The sequence below is a fragment of the Ptiloglossa arizonensis genome, chromosome 1 (genome assembly GCF_051014685.1).
Source record: "Ptiloglossa arizonensis isolate GNS036 chromosome 1, iyPtiAriz1_principal, whole genome shotgun sequence".
In the NCBI taxonomy this organism is placed as follows: Eukaryota; Metazoa; Arthropoda; class Insecta; order Hymenoptera; family Colletidae; genus Ptiloglossa; species Ptiloglossa arizonensis.
The window spans coordinates 9,689,408-9,709,730 of NC_135048.1; the positions used below are offsets into that span (position 1 = coordinate 9,689,408).

A 20,323-nucleotide genomic window follows, 5' to 3' on the forward strand; every position below is an offset into this window, starting at 1 on the left:
TATTTTGTAATGATTTAATGTTTCCTACAAATACATTTTTTGATCATATTAACACTGTCTTTCTTTTTAGACATCAGCTTATAAATGTATGGTATGTGTAAGTGGCAGAGTATGTAGTTAGTTTCTCTCTATTATATAACTTGTTAGTAACTGGATTTCAAATTCAATTAATTCGATAGAAATACAATAGAGATGTACTACTTACAAAAAATGTTAGTTCACGAAACCGCGTCGGATCCATCAATTCAGGTATTTCTTCATCTTTGTCAACCATAAACATATGTAATCAATAAAAAAAAATCTCTTCGTCACATTCCTTTTACCGAATTATCTAACATCTACCTAATAAATGACATGTTGATATTCCGCTTCTATTTCTAAAGGAAATTCTTGAAATTGACAGTGATTTAAGGAGCTAGGGCTTTTGAAGAAATTTATTATTGCTACAACTATGATTGAATTAAATCTTTAAATTGCCATAGACAAAGCTTTTTGTCAAATAAGACATTGAATTATCCGTTATTCAATTCTATAGATCGTTAGTAATACTATTCTAAGTTTTTGTACCTGTAGTAGTTTGTGCACGCGAAATAAGACCGCGAACATGACATCTGAAATTATGGCAATGCGGAAACGTTTTTTCATTTGTAACCAAATGGTATTTACAAAAATTGACATTTCATTTGATTTCAAATTTAAAGTGCAAAGTTTGAAGATACGAAAATTATCTTTGCAGTTTTTACGATTACTTAAAAATTAATCAATTTATAAATTTTAAACAAAAAATAGTGGTTGTCCCCTCACTATTTTTAGAATATATACCTCCTCTCCCCTAGATAAAGTAAAATTTACGAAAATTCATTACAAACACATAGATTTACGAATGTGACAAAATTTAAGTAAATTCGTAGACAGGGAAAATTCCGTCAATTTTAAATGAAACATTTTACTAGCGCGAAATAGATCTTACCGACAGCCATCTAGTTCAAACACTTGAAGCTATTCGTATGATTTTTATTCAATGTAATTGAAACTTATTTTTCGTATATTGAAATTTTGTTTATCGTTCTGACAAATTCGTATACCTATTCATCTTCTGATACGCAGTGAATCTACTGTAATAATCACAAGTAGTTTTACATCACTGTATTCCGGAAACTAAACGATTGCAAATCTACGTTTGTTTGAATTATTTTTCTAATTTTGTGTAACTCTATATGTTCGGAAATTTTGTGGATTAAAACTGAATCTTGTAGACAAAGTCTCTGAATTGTTGATACACTTGTTAATAATTTACAAGTTGATGCACATGAACATTTGAATATTACTTCCTTTTGTAGGTATTAATTAAACGCGTTTTAAATAATAAATATTTCAGATTTGTACATTGTGTTGTAGGTAGAATATATCTTATACCTTACTCAGAATTTTTTAAAAAAGTTTTACGATAAATAAATGCTAGTATAATTAATACTAAGCATGAAATGTTCGATCCATTAGGCAATATATATGTAATACGATCAATAATATTTATCGTGCATTTCAAGATAACAGATTGCAGTGAAATTTTGTATGCTATGTTGGGACTTTGCGGCTCCCTTTCTACGAACAAGGACAGCGGACGAGCAACAGTCACCAAACCAACGTGGGACACATCAAGAATCACTCATCGGGCGGCCAGGATTTTGGAAGATAGCGCCGCGAGAAGCGGCTATTTCAAGAGGATCGGCAGTCACCAAACCAACGCGGGACACAGCAAGGATCACTCATCGGGCGGCTAGGCCTTTGGAAGATAGTCTTCCCAGAATTCGAGTGGACAACGACTGACGCAACGCAGTTGCAGTCCACGTAGACTAGCCGTTGGGATTTTCACGTGGCACCAAGCACGCGACACTAGGCACACGACACCAACAGGTCGAGCAATTAACGCCACGGGAGTGAACTTCCGATTCAAAATGCTACGGTCTTAGCATCGACGCCGACGAGCGGGTCGACTAAGCATAACGCGGGCGAGCTCCCGACTTTATGAAATAAATAAATATAATAATTAATAAATAATATATTGTTTTTTAACTACAACTTTCTAACTTCAACTCTTTGTCTTGGCCGACCATAACAAATGTCGGCGAGAGGCAAAAACATGCTATAATCTATATCATTTGTGTTTCGAAAAATGTTAAGCAAATGTAATTAGTATAGAAACACGAACGTATATTTTAAAACATATAAAAGATATTAACAAAATTTTAACACTTTTGTAATGAATAAAATTTGTTGATATGAAAAGATGGTTAAATATAAGAAATGATTAATAAATGGTTAATGTCCTTTATTATGCGAGTAGAAACTTAATGAAATAATTATTAACTGTCTTTTATTTTGATATTTTAAACAATATAATTCCCAAATGAAAGAATATTAGTCAATTTAACGTAACAAAATTTTATAATATAATATTCAAAGGTATCAATAAAGACCAATATAGATTTTAATAAATAAAGAAACCAATTTGTTTATTATTTATCTTAGGTATGTTATTCTTCATAGTGATCATTAATAATTAGTATTATTACCTATACAATCGTTTGTATCTCTGCGTTTGTAATGCAAATTATAGCGACATCCAAACGAGTGTTTCACGCGTACAATAAGAATAGGTTATTAGTATATTGTATACAAAATAAACACAAACGATTGGATTTAATAATTTTGGTAACAATACAAGGCCGTGAGATCACAACGAAAAATGCTTCTCTTTATATCTCCTGCCTCAAAGATATACAATATTAATGCATATTAATGCATTTATAAATTAATTACAATATCATGGTTGCAGTGGAAGTTTCAAATTTACTATTAACGCATCAATGCAAAGCTTGAATGTATTATTATCGTTTTATAAACTTCTGTGATTTCAAACCACGCTGAACTAAATAATTGTTGCTAAATTGAATTGATTTATGTATTTACTTTTCAGTCTTCCGTTTATATGCATAATTGTGAATATGTATATGCTTTGCTTTTTTTTAATGAATGCATATAAACCAGAAAATATGTAATTTCAAACAGTTTTAACATTTTGTATATGTAGGAATGACACGCAAACATTATGATAAATATACAAACAACAAAAATGTTAAATTTGATACCAAAATCAAAAGCCTAATAATAGGTCACTGACTTCGGATTAAGAATATAGCTAAATATTTGTCTTTAAATAATAGAGTCGTATATAACAAATTTTGTACTATCTAATTGTCCACCAAGTATACATAACACCCACAAATTTACATTAAATTGAACGTAGTGATAAACAGAACACACACAAAAGAATGTCGCAAGATACACCGAAATTGCTTTAAATTGTTGGATAATGTTTCACAATATTGTACAAGTAATACTACATACTATACAAGTAGTGCGAGTGGCTTTATCAAAGAAGATACTTTTGTTTTACAAATGTAATAATAGTCTGTAACACAGTTAAGACATGACAGTTAAAAATTGATTATTTTACAAAAAGGCATCAATTGTAACTTTAATGTGGAAATGTTAATTTGTGTACACAACTATGGGATGTTGAAGCAATTGAATTACTCATTAACATCCCTTTGTGTTTAATAGGAATCACTATCTGAAGTTAAACTTTCAATAGTACTATCTTGTTGTGAAGCCGTTTTAGAACTCCTAGTCATACATAATTTATTGGATTTAGCCTCTGTGCGACTAGATTTAAAATTCGGATCTGGATTTGCATTTGAAGTGGAATGTAATGATACATTAGATTGAGCCGAAACAGGTCTTTGACAAGAATGTAACATTAGTTCTGGTCCTCCATCATATGTTTTCAAGAAAAATTGCCAAAGTTCTTCAGATATTTGTCCATAATCAGAACCTATAAACAATGTTTATATTAATATAAAATATATATGAACACATCAAAAAATATTTAAAACAAGTGCAGTTCAATTAAAAACTTACCCACTTTAAGAATATTCTGACCATTTTTGTTTACTATAATAGAAGTATTATCAATAGGTCCAGGTGGTTGAGTCTCTTTACCTCGTACAAAACTTTGCCATTGTCGTAACCAAGCCATAGCCAATCCATAAATAGCAGTAGAATTATCAGTATTATGATTTAATCGTTGAAATACTTCCATTTCATATTGCCTCCAATTTTGTAGTGATTCATATTTTTCTTCGCAGATTGGACATTCGTATAAATGTGTACATGCTGGACCTCCTCCAAATCTAAAATAACATTGCTCTAATTAATAGTGCAAATTTTAATAAAAAGACAGAGAAAAAAAAAGTTTTGAAAGGTTAATAGATATATCAAATATTATCAAATTAATAATTATTATTATATAATCCAAAATTAAATATAATTCAAGTAGCACTTACGTATTATACAAATATTCCCAAACTGCTTGTGGAATGGGCATACTAAGTTTATCTACAAATTGTGCTCTAACAGGATTAACACCACCATGTGGACAAAGAAAATCAGAATTGTCTATGGGTCCTGGTTCTGAGAATGTGTTGAACCTATTTACCCATTGTCGTGATACAAAGAAATTCAAATCAGATAATTGTTGAGATGAGATTTCCATCAATTCTATAGTTTTATCACGTAACTGTAACATTTCTGGTGACCACTTTTTGTAAAATAATACATAAGCCTCACAATGTTTTACAGTTTCTGGTGAGACTTCTGTAACACATTGATCATCAAACTCAAACCATTTATTAACTACAGGATTTAACGCATAACAGGTATAATGACCAACACCAGCTGTCCCATGATGACAAATAACTGATATCAAATCATACATAGTTACTTTAGAAACACATTCTTTATGCAAGTATGGTCGCATATCTAATCCTTCTAATGGAAATGAAACATAATTTTCTATTTTTGAACTAATTATTAACTCGTGACGGAACCTTTTCAAATGAACACATAGTATCTCTGGTAATTCTAACACTTTGGAAAATTTAATTCCATTTCGTAGCTTATTACACTTTTCACAACTGTACATATTATCTCCTTTAAGTTCATCTTCACTAAAAAATGCAGAAAGGCAATCATGAAGACTAACGACTGGCCCCCAGAACCAAGAACGCATCCATTGCAGGAACCAAGACAACCAACTAGATTGATTCGTTACATATGCAACGTCCGAACACGGTCCTGCTTTTTGTGGTGTGAGAGACCCTTGATGCAACATGTCAATATGGTCTCTGCTTGGAATGGGTAATGATAAATCTTGAAAAGTTTCTACCTTTGTTGAAATTGTATCACAAGTAAGACATTGTACACTACTTAAAAGTTTACCATCAAATATGTCACTAATGATACTTCGAGTTTTCATTTGTTTCTTTGTCCTGTACTTAATAGGTGAATTTTGTGTTGATCTTTGTGGCTGAGAAAAAGGTTGATCTACAGATGATTTCTTAATACTCCTATTTGTAAATTTACTTCTCAGCTTTTCTGATTGAGACACCCGAGAATATCTTCTTTTTGTACCACGTTCACCCTCATCACTAAGAGAACTCTGTTCGCTTACTCCAGAATCACAAGTTTCGTATTCAGCATTAGACTGGCTAGAACCATTTCCATCAATTTCAGTTTCATCTTCATCTGATGACTGTTCTCCAAGTCCCTTTAATCTTAATGTATTATCACGATCATCCTCAGTATGTTCTTTTAACTCTTCATGCAATTGATCCATGAAACATCTCAAAAATTCTTGAGTATCATGTTGATGGTACCCTCGAAACATTGGATGAACTGCTCGAATACCAGATAATATTCCATGGGGTACAACATATCCTCTTGTTTTTCTATTCCACATGTCTCGAATAAGGTTTAGATAGCTTAAGCTTAAACCAGGCTTTTTATCTTTGGACATATAGCTAACCATGTGACCACAGTCCAGAAAGAATTGGGACAAAGGAGGTACATTTGATAAAGCTTGTAGCGCAGCGTTCATGTAGCACGTATTGCCAATATTTTGAAGACCAACAAGCCCCCTTGGTTTGCCAGAAAAATCTTTACTTTCATCTGAATCTGTACTATCTGATGAATCTCCAGATGTTTCATTAAACAACGCATCTTTTTCATGAGTAGCTCGATTTACGAGTTCACCATAGAACCTGCTATTTGTACAGTAAGAAACAGTTTGTACTTCAAAAATGTATTATACATTAAAAGATCAATATTAAATCTTAGATAGCATGTTGAATTTAAGAGTTATATATAGTTGGAAAACTATTAACAAGAGAAATCAACTGGTATCACTTTTAATCTGAAAATATATTCAAAATTCGTAATTTCAATGTCTGCCATAAAAGAAATTGTAAAGATTTTCTAGAAGGAATATTGATAACTACTTGTGACACACCCAAATAAAAAAGTGATTACCTAGAGGATAAAACCTACCAAATGTGTTTTCATGTCAGTTTTCAGATTAAAAATGACACCATTCAAATTCTTTCAGCAAGTGCATATATAAATTGTTGTATACTTTTAGATCTAACATGTCCTACAAAATTTAATATTAGTTTTGTTTAAGCACTGCAATATATAAGCATTCTTAAGCACTGCAAAAGTTGTACTTACTTATCCAGTATAAGTCTATTAAGATCATCTGTTTTGCAATCCACATTACCAGGTGCATCACCAGAAAACTTATTACTTTGTGTTTTAATATCGGCTTGAGTAAGTGACAACGGTGGTGATGGTATGTGTCTAATTATAACTTCTTTTTTACAAGTATAACACCATATACGCTTTGTAGAAAGGTTCATATGAGCACAATGAGTAGGAAATTTTTGATTGTGTACAGTACTATGGTCTAAGTGTGTCTCTGCACATCCAACCCAACGGCAATCAGGAAACAAGCATAACCATAAATTAGGCCCATCTGTATTACACTCACTACATTTTATAAATTCTTCTTTTTGAGACCAGACAGTCTCAATAATTGCAAGATCACCACGATTGACAATGTGAGAACAATTTCTCCATATGAAAGGCATTTGGATTTTGATATTTGTCCTGTCGATTTTTATTGATCATAGGACGCGAGATTGCGCGTATACTTTAGTTTCTAACATTCGTCTCAAAATTTAGTTTACACGCGACTTGTCTGATGTTACAATCATTTTCTAACCTGATTGAGACATGTCGTTCTTGATAATCGAACATTATCCACGAAAATGATTGTCATTGGAGATAGTTGTGTTGAAAAAATTAGAAATTACAATTGAATAGCCAATGTAAGAAAAAGAATATAGGTTGGTGTACATGTTACAATCGATAGCAATTTATAGCCTAGAAAAGAGTTAATGCAATTATTTTTCATAGTTCATTATAAAATTCAATTCAGAAATTATCATTCATTGTCAATTACTGTTTATAAGATATATTTGCACTAAAAGTGTTTTCAATTTATATAGATTAATATTAATTGCGATATTTATTTCAAAATATTTATCACGGTAGATGTCGCATTGTTGGAGAAAATGTTATTGGTGAATACATGCAAGTTGAACAGTCCTGTGTATCTCCCTTAATAACCTGACTAAAATTCAAGTCAAGATTGCACATGGATTATTAACATATTTCAGTATATTTTTACTGTCTTAAATATATTTTGGTAGTATAAGTAAAGAGTTTGTCGTTCTGTGTGTGATATATTCATAAGGGTAATTATAAAAAGAGTACTGTCATATATTTTAAAGAATTAATTTAGTTAACCTATATGATAACTTTGTTTTCTAATCACTTATCAAAATGTTTGACAAATAAAACATTTTTTAATTAAAAAAAATGTATATAAATAATAAAATTTAAAGTAACTTTCCTTTTACTAGTTAAAACGTTTCCTGATTCGTTATTAATTAAAGTAAACAAAATGTAAATTTAATTTTTCAGCAGCAAAAATGGTATTATCGTGTCGGTTTTATAAGGAAAAATATCCAGAAGTGGAGGATGTAGTAATGGTAAATGTACGTAGTATAGCTGAAATGGGAGCATACGTACATTTATTAGAATATAATAACATTGAAGGCATGATTCTTCTTTCTGAATTGTCTAGAAGACGTATTAGATCTATTAATAAACTTATTAGGGTAGGAAAAACTGAACCAGTTGTTGTTATACGAGTTGACAAAGAAAAGGGTAAGAAGAACAAAAATGTATTAAATGTATAATACTATTAATAATAGTTTTCATGAACATTTAATTTATAATTTCTTTTAGTATTTATTAACAATGTATTAAATAATTTAATTTAGGTTACATTGATCTTAGTAAACGACGTGTATCAGCTGAAGATGTAGAAAAATGTACAGAGAGATATGCGAAAGCTAAAGCTGTTAATTCAATTCTAAGACATGTTGCAGAATTGTTACATTATGATAATGATGATCAACTGGAAGAATTATATCAAAAAACTGCATGGCATTTTGAAGAAAAATATAAAAAACAAAAGGCATCTGCATATGATTTCTTTAAACAATCGGTTTTGTAAGTACAAAATGTAAAAAATATTGAAAATATTATTTGCATGATATTGATTATAAAAACATCACTTCAGGGATCCATCTATTCTAGCAGAGTGTGGTCTTGATGAACATACAAAAGAAGTATTATTAAATAATATTAAACGAAAATTGACTTCTCAAGCAGTTAAAATTCGGGCAGATGTAGAAGTAGCTTGTTATGGTTACGAAGGAATTGATGCAGTAAAAGCTGCTTTAAAAACTGGTTTAGCTCTTTCTACCGATGAACTTCCAATTAAAATCAATTTAATTGCACCACCATTATATGGTACATTATTTCTTTCCCTTATATTATTATTTTAATATAAAGTTCACTTCAGTGCTAATATTAGTAATCAAATTTATTTTTTACTATTGTCTAGTCATGACAACATCCACACCAGAAAAGCAAGATGGCTTAAAAGCATTGAGTGATGCTATTGATGTTATACAAAATAAAATAACATCTCTCGGTGGTGTATTTAATGTACAAATGGCTGTAAGTTACATTATTTAAAATATTTGTTACTACTAGATAAACATTAAAAATACATAGATTGTATATACAATAAAAATTTAAAAATTTACAGCCAAAAGTCGTTACAGCAACAGATGAAGCAGAATTGGCAAGGCAAATGGAACGGGCTGAACTTGAAAATGCAGAAGTTGCTGGTGATGATGATGAAGAAGTAGAAGGAATGGATGGTTTTAGTGGAGGCGAAGGTGCAGAAGAGGATAAAAAGTCTGGAACTGAGTCTCAAGAAGAATAAATATAGAGGAAATCGCAGTTTTTACTAACTGACAGTTACTCTCGAGTCAGCCATACATACTTTGGAAGTATGCCATGCTGGACATTACACAGAATGATTCAAATAAATATACAAAACTCAATGTATTATAATTTATAAATAATTTTCTATTAACTTGATAAAATAAACAAATTAATCATATTCAAATTATTGTTAATAGAAAAATTACTATTATATATTAACAATATAAATTTGAAATTATATTAAAAATTCGTTTTGTATTTTCAAACTTTCTCTCTTCAATAATCAATACAAACAAATTTTAGTAATTTTATGTTTTTATTCAAATTTTGTACAATTTCATTCAAATATTTCATTCATTAGCAATTGTGACTTCCACTTCCACACCAGGCTCAATAGAAATGCTTGTAATTTGCTTAACTATTTCTGATGGTGAATATAAATCAATAACTCTTTTATGGATACGCATCTGAAAACGATCCCAAGTTTTTGATCCTTCACCACAAGGAGTTTTGCGTGTGGTTATTCTTAAAATCTTTGTAGGCATGCGAACTGGCCCCTTAACTTTAAGTTTCTGTTTGTTTGCTCCATTGATTAACTCAAAGCAAACTAAAATCATATACATTATTAGTAAATGTCATATAATAATACTAACACGTTCCGTCTAAAGTTAATAAATCTATCAAAGAAAAACTAAAACCTCAAAGAACTATTAATGTTTTATCAATCGCTACCATTGCTCATGATTGAAAAAAACTTCAGTAAGAATTTAACTACTCTAAAACAGGTGCACGGAACATATGAAACAATATTAATTTTACACAAAGCATTGTACCTTTTTCAAGAGAGCGTACATTTCGTGAAGTAAGCGTAATCCTAATTCTGTGAATAGGAGTTACTTCTTGTCCTGGTTTTTCAGGGTTGTCAGTTTTTGTACTTGCCTAAAACATTATTTCACAAATTATAGTGAATGTCATTAGAAATACAAAAATTAGATGATTAAATGTATATAAAATATATAATAAGTTACAAAAGTATTCGTACCTGTACAGCAATTGATTCTATATGATTCATATTTTGCTAAAGAAAACATAATGGAATTGATATTGATATGGTACACACAATGCAAAAAAAACTTGTCCATCTTACCACAAATAATGTTGGTCTACACTAGTAGATAGAAAGATGAAATGTGCCAATATATTTGAGGTAATATGGACCAGTTTTTTGTACCAGATGTACGTTAGTATAAATATAATTGAAAAATAACAATTCAAAGTAAAATAAATAAAATGATGTGAATTCCAATATGGATATTATGAAACATTTTTGGCAAAATTTAAAAGATTAATATGTTAAATATGGATTAAAGAAATGGTTAAAATATAAACTAATGAAAATAACAAATAATTTAAAGCGTAAATATACTTGAAAATTAATTTACAGTATGTCCAATTATTTATTAATTACATATTGTTAAATTTTTAAATAATCCAACAAAATACTAATCTTCATGAGAGTGGTTATGCTTTGCAGTGATTTATGAGAGTATCTATACCTATGTGTTGTGAATTTCCTACTAATTTATTAAAAATTCTATTATGATATATTTCAAATAATCTTATGCTAAATCGATAATTATGAAGGAATGAATTTGTTTTGTAATTTTCTGTAAATTGTACATACTGTAAGCGCACGTTTGATTCCATAAACTAACCTATCAAACCAAGATTACATTACAAATAACGTACAACTTACAGTATAAATTTAACTAAAAAAGTTATTAAAGATATTAACGTTATTAAAATAAACACTCACCATTGTTTATGTCTTTTCCTGGTCGAGGTAATCGATTTCTTTAAAATAAAATTGATCAGCGCTGAACCAGTACGTGCACACGTTGCATGTGCCAAACAGACAAGGTGCGAAGAATTATGATTTCCGGTTAGCAGTATTTCAAGTGTGTTCTAATGAATTTTTTTATGAATGAAAGAGCATCGATTTAAATGTTTTCTATATCATTTTTCATTATACCATGTATCTTATATTTTATTTGTTTATAGATAATTTGATATATCATTAAATTTTATATTATTCCACTTCTTGAAAGACAAAATTCATTGTTTATATTCTTATATTTTCATATATGTTCGTATTACAACCGTTTATAAAAAGCAATTGATAGGAATACTTTGTACATATGCAATATATTTAATAAATTTAGTTATATAGTATCTAAAAACTTTGGTAAGTATTTTAATCTTTATAATATGTACTGTTTGATTGATCTAACATTTTTAAGTAATTATATAAACTATTTGCTTTGAAACGTGTCATTGGTTATACATATATCTACATATGTATATAACAAATTTATTTATTTATTATTAATTTTAGGTTTGTTAATATTGAAACATATTTTTTACAATGATTATTAATAACTGATTATATCGATATGGAGAATATTATTTAATGACAATTTCGCTCGTACAATATGAACGCGTGTCAATATATGGCATATGAAATAAAAGTTATATATTAGGTTAGTAATTCTGACATTGAAAAATGTTCCTAACTTCGACTATAAAGGTTTCATTTCTTTATTGTAAATTTTTACCATGAAAAGCTTAAACATGTTACTATAAGCCTATAAAATTCCGTTGCAATTGTAAGTTGCATGGGGTATGTTTCACCAGTAATAATTAAAAATTTCTTTAAATCTATAATGTAAAATCTGTAGATAAATACAGATAATAGTAGCTAAATGTATTCTTTGTAATATGTCATTAATTGTCTAACTTCTATGCGTAATAAATAAAATTCATTATTACATTGTAGTCCAACTTCGTGTAACAGTATTATTGTACTATTGGTGAATCATGGTTTTGCATATATTTTAACCAATAAGATTACCGTTATTTTCCTTCGGTACTTTTACGTAGTGTTGTTTAACCACTTAAGTCTGAAGTTTCCCCCGGTATACTAAAATGTAGTTGACTTCAAGTGATCGAATTGCGCTGTTGCGTCCCTTGACACGCTTAACCGTTTACGAAAACTGTTTCGCTACTTTTTTAATGATATTCTGATCGTTTTACCATGCCAAATATTTACAAAAGATTCAGAAAGTTACGTCGAAGGCGATACATTCGCACTTAGTAATAATTATACCGCGATAGTGTGTGAATTCCAAAAACTAAGCTAGTGCCGTGTATCCATCACATATATTTGCTTTATTGATATTCTGAGTGTCACAGGCCTTGTGGTGCCTATGCATATCTTGAGGTAATGCATCTCTCTAACAGATATAATACCTCATATTTTTTTATGATTGTACATTTCAAAATACTTAATGTTTTCAAACGTCTTAAATAATAGTACTGTTTACGTCGCTTTCTTGTATTTATACGCTAACAGTAGACCTAACCTACGCGATATGTTTTACAATAATCTGTTTTAGAATACAAATATTAAATTCTAATAAGAGCTAATGCAAATCAGCATGTCACACTATATTTTAGTGAACTGATTTAAGTCATATTTACATTATATGATTTGTATTTATTATATATACATAATAATTTCCATTTGCAGTTTGTAGTATTAATATAGAAGCTACAATAGTGTACAGTTGTGAAAGCTACTAACCTAATATGGATATAAACATTGACACTTATTGTTTTGTTCGATTGATTAAATGTTTATTTATTAGAATTTAATTTTTACTTTATAATTATAAATATATATTTCCCTATTTGGTAATATACCAGCTTGCGCAACATTATATTAACTATGAATAGTACATTCCAAAATATGTATAAATATGTAAATTTTAAAAGCATATCAGCATAATTTGTTATAGTAATTTCTATGTTATTAATGTATTTTTATTGATTAAATTATTAAAAATAATATCATAGAAAGTAAAACATAATGGCCAACAAAATGTATAATATTGCAGAATTTGGACAGTGTTCTAGATTATTTTAAGGACATAAAGTTTCTCATATTTCGTTGAACCATTCAGTAAACACTATGTCAGAAATAATTTACCCGCAAGGGTGCAGATCTGTTACGGAAGATCTGGGTCCAGATGAACTAATTAGACGATTAAAGGTATATTTATAAAAGAAAAATATATTTTTTATGCATAGAGTAATAATATTTTTCAATGAACAAAATGGTAATTGAACGAATGGAGAAAAAAAATTTATATAAAAATTCATTAAACAGACATTAGCTCACACGTTACAAGCAATGGGTCAAGATGAAGGAATGTATCAGCAATATATACCTCTTGCATTACATTTGGCAGAGGAACATTTTCTAATGCATCAGAGTAAAGATGTACAACTTTTGATTGCATGTTGTATTGCTGATGTTCTAAGGGTTTATGCACCTGAAGCTCCATATAAAGATGCAGAACAGGTAGAACAAAATTATTTTATTGTTATAACATAAATAAAAAGTTTTTTTATTAAATCTAAATCTATTTCAATTTTGTAATTTTCCAAATTATTGTTCACAAAATTTGTATTTATTTCTCAAGTTTACTTTCATGTTACATTAATCTTACATTATTATAGGTTAAAACAATATTCTTGTTTTTAATTAAACAATTGGCTGGCTTGAAAGATCCTAAAGATCCTGCCTTTAAAAGATATTTTTATCTTTTGGAAAATTTGGCATATGTGAAATCGTTTAATATGTGCTTTGAATTAGAAGACTGTCAAGAAATCTTCTGTGCACTTTTTTCTCTTATGTTTAAAATAGTAAAGTAAGTATAATTACAGACGTAAAATGAAACATACATACAAGTAGTAAGTACTAAATCATTTTATAATCATTGTAATTGCAGCGATGAACATTCTGGGAAAGTCAAAAGCTTTATGTTAGATGTTTTATGCCCACTTATTACGGAATCAGATATTGTTAGCAATGAACTTCTAGACATTATACTTATGAATATTGTTGAACCGAATAAAACACAAAAAAAGAATGCATACTTACTTGCAAAAGAACTAGTAATTAAATGTAGTGATACATTAGAACCTTATATTCAAGCAGTAAGTAGAATAAAATTTTTATTTTCTTTCTGGTTTATAAAAATTATATAAGAAAAGAAAATTAATAATGCAAAATTTTCTGTGTTTTTAAATTTTTAGTTCTTTAACCATGTATTGATTTTGGGAAAAGAGGAAAAAAGCTTACAAATTTGCAAGAAAGTATATGATTTGATTTACGAGTTAAATCACATATGTCCAAGCGTCTTGCTGTCCGTCCTTCCACAATTAGAATGTAAACTGAAATCTTCCTCTGAAACTGAAAGATTGGGCGCTGTAGCATTATTAGCAAGGATGTTTTCTGAAAAAGGATCTCAGTTAGCTGTACAACACACACAGTTGTGGCGAGCATTTTTAGGAAGATTTAATGACATCAGTGTATCAATTCGTATAAAGTGTGTACAATATTCCATGCATTTTTTACTGAATCATCTTGAATTAAGAAAGGATATTACTGATACTTTAAAATTAAGACAACACGATGCAGATGAAAGTGTCAGATATGAAGTTGTTATGGCTATAGTAACCACTGCCAGAAGAGATTTTGAAGTGGTATCGGACAGTGAAGATTTGCTCGAATTTGTTAAAGAAAGAACTTTGGACAAAAAGGTATATTATTTTTGCACAAATATTATTATATTTTAGTTACATAAATTATGAAATGTAATTGTAAGTATATTCTAATAACTTCTATAATTTTTAGTTTAAAATCAGAAAAGAAGCAATGGCAGGATTGGCAATGATATATAAAAAGCATTTGAATGATGCAGATGTACCACAGGCTACAAAAAAGGCTGTTACTTGGATAAAAGACAAAATACTACATGGTTATTATATGGCAGGCATGGAAGACAGATTATTAGTAGAAAGATTGTTAAACACCTGTTTAGTACCTTATCAGCTACCAGCTAGTGAGAGGATGAAGAAATTATATCATTTACTAGGTACAATTGATGATCATGCATCCAAAGCATTTGTTGAACTCCAAAAACATCAGCTTGCGTAAGCATACTTTTGTTTTACTTTATTGTAGTATTTTATATAATGCCATGTTTTAAATAATTCTTTATGTAAACCTCTTTTTACATACAAATTTTCTATTTTAGTGTACGAAGAGCAGTAGTTGAATGGTTAGAAATTGTGAAAAAAATGGATGCTGTGGTTGAATTGGTAACTAAAATTCATCAGATATCCCGCTTTCTACCAGATCCTATGAAAGTGCAAGAATTTTTACAGAAATTTAGTGCTCATATGAGAAAAGATTCAGCACTATTACAAGGGATGGAAACAATAGTTCAGCCAAATGTTTCTTGCAAGGAATGTGCAGATACAATAAGTATGGTTCTCAAAAAATTAGGTCAACCTGTTATGACAAATTTGTACTACAACACAATAAAAATGTTGTTGGAAAGAGTCAGTTCTGTCATGATTGATGAAGAAGCAATTAGGGTAATTGTATACAGTTTTATATTTAACATATTTAATTGTTTATAATACCCATATTTCTTACATTTATTCTGTATTAACAGGTTTTAATTGGATATGTATTAGATTGTTTAAAAGGAGGTAATGTGATAGAAGAAGTTGGACTCAATCCAAACAATGCAGGTGAAAAAGGTCTAAGGTTGCTTGTGGTATGTTTATAATTCTGTTTTATAAATGTATTTACATGATTTACATTATTAATTCATTCTGTATTACCATTGTTTATCTTCTTTCAGATGCTTTCGTTCGTATTCGGTCCACATTTTCTTCATAATGATATCTTGATGCAACTTGTTCATCTCTTGGAATTAGAGGATGAAATGGTAGCACCGTTGGTTCTTTCAATTTTCACATTTTTAGGAAAATACAAACCTTTATGTGATGTAGCACCAGATATTATGAACCTAATGGTTCCAATATGTAAGAACTTCGCTGAAACGGGAACACCAAAACAAGCAAAACAAGCAGTCAGGTGTTTATTTGTTAATATGACCAATATTCATGATACCATCTTTCCTGAAATTATTGAGAGAATTAAAAATACTCTTACACCGACATCCGAATATTATCGAACATCTATAGTCACATTAGGTCATATAGCTTATAATTTACCAGAAAAATATCAAGTACAAATAAAAAATATGGTGTCTAGAAAAGTAAGTTATGTTTAATGATTATCATATAGAAATTATGATAACGATAAAAATTTGATATAACTTACATATTATATATTTTCAGATAGTCAAAGAACTATTAGTAAAGGAAAGCAGTGAACAAACTTCTGATACCATTGAAGGAGACTGGTGCAGAGAAGATCAATTACCTGAAGAAACGCGTTGTAGATTAGAAGGATTGAAATGTATGGCACGTTGGTTATTGGGATTGAAGACTGATGTACTCTCTGCACAAAAAACATTTAGAATGCTAAATGCATTTGTAGTAAATAAAGGAGATCTTTTACAGCAAGGTCGTTTAAGCAAAGCAGAAATGAGTTGGTTACGATTACAAGCTGGTTGCTCAATGCTAAAGATATGTGAGCAAAAAGGTGTTGGTGATCAATTTACAGCAGAACAGTTTTACAACTTGTCTCAATTAATGGTGGTATGTTAATTAATATAAACAAAAATAGTATCTGAATATATTTTAATATATAACTGAATATTATTATTAATATTTTGGGCCATTTTCAATTGTCTATAAAATGAAAACATTTTGTTTCCCATGAGTATTTTTAGTTATAACTTTTTTTATGTAAATTTTATTTACATAAAATCTTTGTCAAAATATTATTAGATATTAATTTTTAACATATATTGTAGTAGAAAAATGTAATTTTATGTAATCTATATATTATCCAAATTGATTTACAGGATGAAGTTCCACAAGTACGAGAGGCTTTTGGTAGCAAATTACATAAAGGACTTGGAAGGGGAATTCCAAATAAATGCTTGCCCCTAGATTTTATGGGCTATTATGCTCTTGCTGGCAAAGAACAAGACAAAAGACTAAAATGTGTTTTAAAAACTTATATGCAAACTGATATAAACAAAAGAAGGGATTATGTTAAGACATTGTCATTGGGTACCGTAGAGCGGGCCATGGGTAAGAAACTAAATAGTAAGGCATTATCGAAATATTGTTTAATATTATTTTTTCATTGTGAAACATATTATTAAGACTGTGAATAGTAATTACTTCGCTAAATTATGATTACAGGTCAACTGCCGCATATTCTTCCTGATTACATGCTAGTATTTGCAGTCCCTATTCTTGCTCATGATCCTGAATTCACAAATCATTTGATGATGTCTCAGTTGAAAGTTATACAACAATGTTTATGGTTTATACTAGAACCTCTTATAACAAAGAACGAATATTATTGCTATGGTTTTTATAAAAATCTCATAGAACGAATGAAGAGCCATAAAGATGCTTTGAAACCTGAGGATAACAACACGAATTATGTAATCATTGTAAACTACATCTTATTATTTATGAATTAAATATTAGAAATTGACATTATTTTTCTACGTGCAGAAACTGTGGGCTGTTTGTGATTTAGCTATGAATGTGATATACACTAAAACGACAAATTTCGATATGAAAGAATTCCCAAGTGAGACACGTATTCCTACCATGTACTTCAAGCGAGCAGATGAACTATTAGCTAACATCAGGAATTATTTGCCTGCTGAAATGCAAATAAACATGTTAAGTCCCAAAGGAAAAGGATCACTTCACAATACACATTCTATTAGTGAAAGACCACAGCGCAGGGCTAAGTCTAAACAGCAAAAAGAAGTGGGTATCGGGCCAAATGAAACTGATGCAAGGGTAAGATAACTTAAATAATTCTTTCACAAACAATTTCTTTGTTAACTTCAATAAATGATTGCATATTACTTTAATAATGATAACTGAATATTATTATTAATATTTTGGGCCATTTTCAATTGTCTATAAAATGAAAACATTTTGTTTCCCATGAGTATTTTTAGTTATTATTATTATTAAAGTATTATATGGTTGCTAACTTAGATCAAGAAAGAAATTGTTTTTGAAATTTTTATTATCGAATAATAGATGATCAACTATATAATTAATTCCTCTAATTATATTTAAGTAATTATAATTAATACAAACTTATTCTTTATACTTTAAGAAAATAGATATTATGTATACTATTACTTTTCGCCTTTTTTTTTTCTATAAATGGTAAATAATTTGTAAGTAATAGTATTAAAAGATCTTTTAAGTATATATAATATGATTTCAAGCTGCAAATTGGAGAAGTGGAATGCATTGATGCACAGGTAAAATTGTTTGAAATTTCACAAGGATAGAATTTTACATTGCTCGATATATTACACACTGATTCTTGATAACTTACATTATTTGATGTATCATATTTATTTACAGCCAGCAGAAGCATCGGAAACTAGAATTCAATTACCTGGTTTAGAAGAAGAGGTAAGTAAGTAAGGTTATATACTAATTTGATACATAGTAAGAATATAATTTTTCAGATTGAAGAACCACCAGCAAAAAGGGCATTAAGAGAATCGGATAAAGTAAATAAATAATTAAGTGAATGAACTGTATCCAAGGGGATGTTAGAAATAGGGGAAAGACTTAAGGGACGTGATGATCATAAGAATTAAAGAGTCTAAAAATACCTTACAAATTAGAAAACAGAATATTTTGGTTATGTACAACAATTAATAAACCTGTCGTTCGCGTATGTCTAGACAGTAAGATGTTAAGATAATTATACATTAACGTGAAATAATTAATACGTGTAGGCTTACGACTGAACAAATTCTGTGGAGTTGAGACAAATTAAAAATTGATTATTTTACACCATTTGGAAAACGCATTTCTTTTAATTATGAAAGGATACGTAAACTCATTCTTATTTTAATTTCTTCATATGTTAATTAAAGCAGTGGCACATTCAATGATATAAAACTATAATTCCTTCACAATTGATAAATGTGTAATGAACGTTTCTCTTTTATAGAAATCTTGAAAAATGTTTCCTAATCAAAGGTCTTTCTTCCTTGTGAAATATCTGACAATTGTTGTATTGTTCACTTTTGCACTAATGAATATAAATGTTTATACCATTTCATGTGCATTTTTCTTCACAGATAAGTAACTGAGACTGCATAAAAAATATTTGTAACAAACAGTTTCTAAATAGTAAAATTCATGTTTATATGTTTATTCATAGTATTATCAGATTTAGTTCTCACTTTTAATTAAAAATAACTGAAATCAAGTTTCATTACAAAAATACATCGGGATATATAGAATACATTATGTTTTTATATGCAGAAGAGAACAACATAACGTTATTGGATTTCTGTAAACATTGTGTTCTAGATAAAAGGGTGTGTGTCGATTGACTTTGTGATCCAAAGTTGTTTCTTTCTATTAATTTGATTATCATCATCATCATTATTATTATTATAATTATTATTATTTTATTGCTATTATTATTATTCTATTGAGGAAATCATTTAGGTCTGACGATCACTATTTTCTAATAAAACATATATTGTCTCGTAAAATTATCTGTTTATGTTTTAATTATAAAATTAACTTAAATGTTTGAGATTTCAGCGCACGGCCACTAATAATTAACTTATTTCAAACAAGGTGACCTTATAAATACTTCAATAGTATCTATACATGTATACATATAAATAGTGCGCATTAATATAAAAATTATTTGTTAAAAGTTTTTGTTATGCAAAAATAACGAGAATGCATCATTATTATGATAATCCATTAAAGTTCATCCCTCGTACCCTTGTACGTGACATTTATTCCTGTATCACTGTCATTATTGTATATGTATTATAAACTAATTTCGTATCACTTCAGTTCAAATTTGTATCCAAAAATTTTTCTGAACTTAGAATATAATAAGAGTATTGTTCTTGTGACTCAA

The 20,323-nt window shown here is 29.1% G+C and overlaps 4 protein-coding genes across 9 annotated transcripts; 2 read left to right on the forward strand and 2 right to left on the reverse strand.

The window, feature by feature from the left end:
• Nucleotides 1–3,231: 3,231 nt before the first annotated feature.
• Nucleotides 3,232–7,234, reverse strand: Usp20-33 (Ubiquitin specific protease 20/33). Of its 2 annotated transcripts, none has more exons than XM_076317121.1 (4): nucleotides 6,628–7,234; nucleotides 4,407–6,161; nucleotides 3,982–4,253; nucleotides 3,232–3,895 (listed from the first exon to the last, which is right to left on the reverse strand). In XM_076317121.1, exons 1-4 carry the CDS (start codon nucleotides 7,044–7,046, stop codon nucleotides 3,618–3,620), a joined length of 2,724 nt encoding a protein of 907 aa, XP_076173236.1. In that variant the 5' UTR covers nucleotides 7,047–7,234; the 3' UTR covers nucleotides 3,232–3,617. The 2 variants fall into 2 exon arrangements, with proteins under 2 accessions (XP_076173236.1, XP_076173227.1); XM_076317112.1 differs by having other exon boundaries at nucleotides 4,407–6,164.
• Nucleotides 7,235–7,551: 317 nt separating this feature from the next.
• Nucleotides 7,552–9,502, forward strand: Eif2alpha (eukaryotic translation initiation factor 2 subunit alpha). Of its 2 annotated transcripts, none has more exons than XM_076316496.1 (6): nucleotides 7,552–7,715; nucleotides 7,948–8,190; nucleotides 8,307–8,538; nucleotides 8,609–8,841; nucleotides 8,936–9,051; nucleotides 9,143–9,502. In XM_076316496.1, the coding sequence occupies exons 2-6, from the start codon at nucleotides 7,953–7,955 to the stop codon at nucleotides 9,320–9,322; spliced, it is 999 nt and encodes a 332-aa protein (XP_076172611.1). In that variant the 5' UTR covers nucleotides 7,552–7,715; nucleotides 7,948–7,952; the 3' UTR covers nucleotides 9,323–9,502. The 2 variants fall into 2 exon arrangements, with proteins under 2 accessions (XP_076172611.1, XP_076172605.1); XM_076316490.1 differs by having other exon boundaries at nucleotides 7,555–7,715; nucleotides 7,945–8,190.
• A 119-nt stretch (nucleotides 9,503–9,621) lies between these two features.
• On the reverse strand, nucleotides 9,622–11,298 carry Rps20 (ribosomal protein S20). The gene is made up of 3 exons (XM_076316506.1): nucleotides 11,141–11,298; nucleotides 10,158–10,263; nucleotides 9,622–9,931 (listed from the first exon to the last, which is right to left on the reverse strand). Exons 1-3 carry the CDS (start codon nucleotides 11,141–11,143, stop codon nucleotides 9,675–9,677), a joined length of 366 nt encoding a protein of 121 aa, XP_076172621.1. The 5' UTR covers nucleotides 11,144–11,298; the 3' UTR covers nucleotides 9,622–9,674.
• Nucleotides 11,299–12,338: 1,040 nt separating this feature from the next.
• Pds5 (cohesin associated factor B pds5) lies at nucleotides 12,339–19,230 on the forward strand. Of its 4 annotated transcripts, none has more exons than XM_076317133.1 (17): nucleotides 12,339–12,604; nucleotides 13,281–13,435; nucleotides 13,553–13,747; nucleotides 13,906–14,096; nucleotides 14,178–14,385; nucleotides 14,485–14,991; nucleotides 15,086–15,384; nucleotides 15,489–15,831; nucleotides 15,912–16,016; nucleotides 16,104–16,523; nucleotides 16,606–16,968; nucleotides 17,238–17,484; nucleotides 17,584–17,831; nucleotides 17,905–18,201; nucleotides 18,645–18,680; nucleotides 18,787–18,837; nucleotides 18,894–19,230. In XM_076317133.1, the coding sequence occupies exons 2-17, from the start codon at nucleotides 13,355–13,357 to the stop codon at nucleotides 18,948–18,950; spliced, it is 3,648 nt and encodes a 1,215-aa protein (XP_076173248.1). In that variant the 5' UTR covers nucleotides 12,339–12,604; nucleotides 13,281–13,354; the 3' UTR covers nucleotides 18,951–19,230. The 4 variants fall into 4 exon arrangements, with proteins under 4 accessions (XP_076173248.1, XP_076173257.1, XP_076173266.1 ...); XM_076317142.1 differs by having other exon boundaries at nucleotides 17,238–17,469; XM_076317151.1 differs by lacking the exon at nucleotides 18,645–18,680.
• Nucleotides 19,231–20,323: the final 1,093 nt, after the last annotated feature.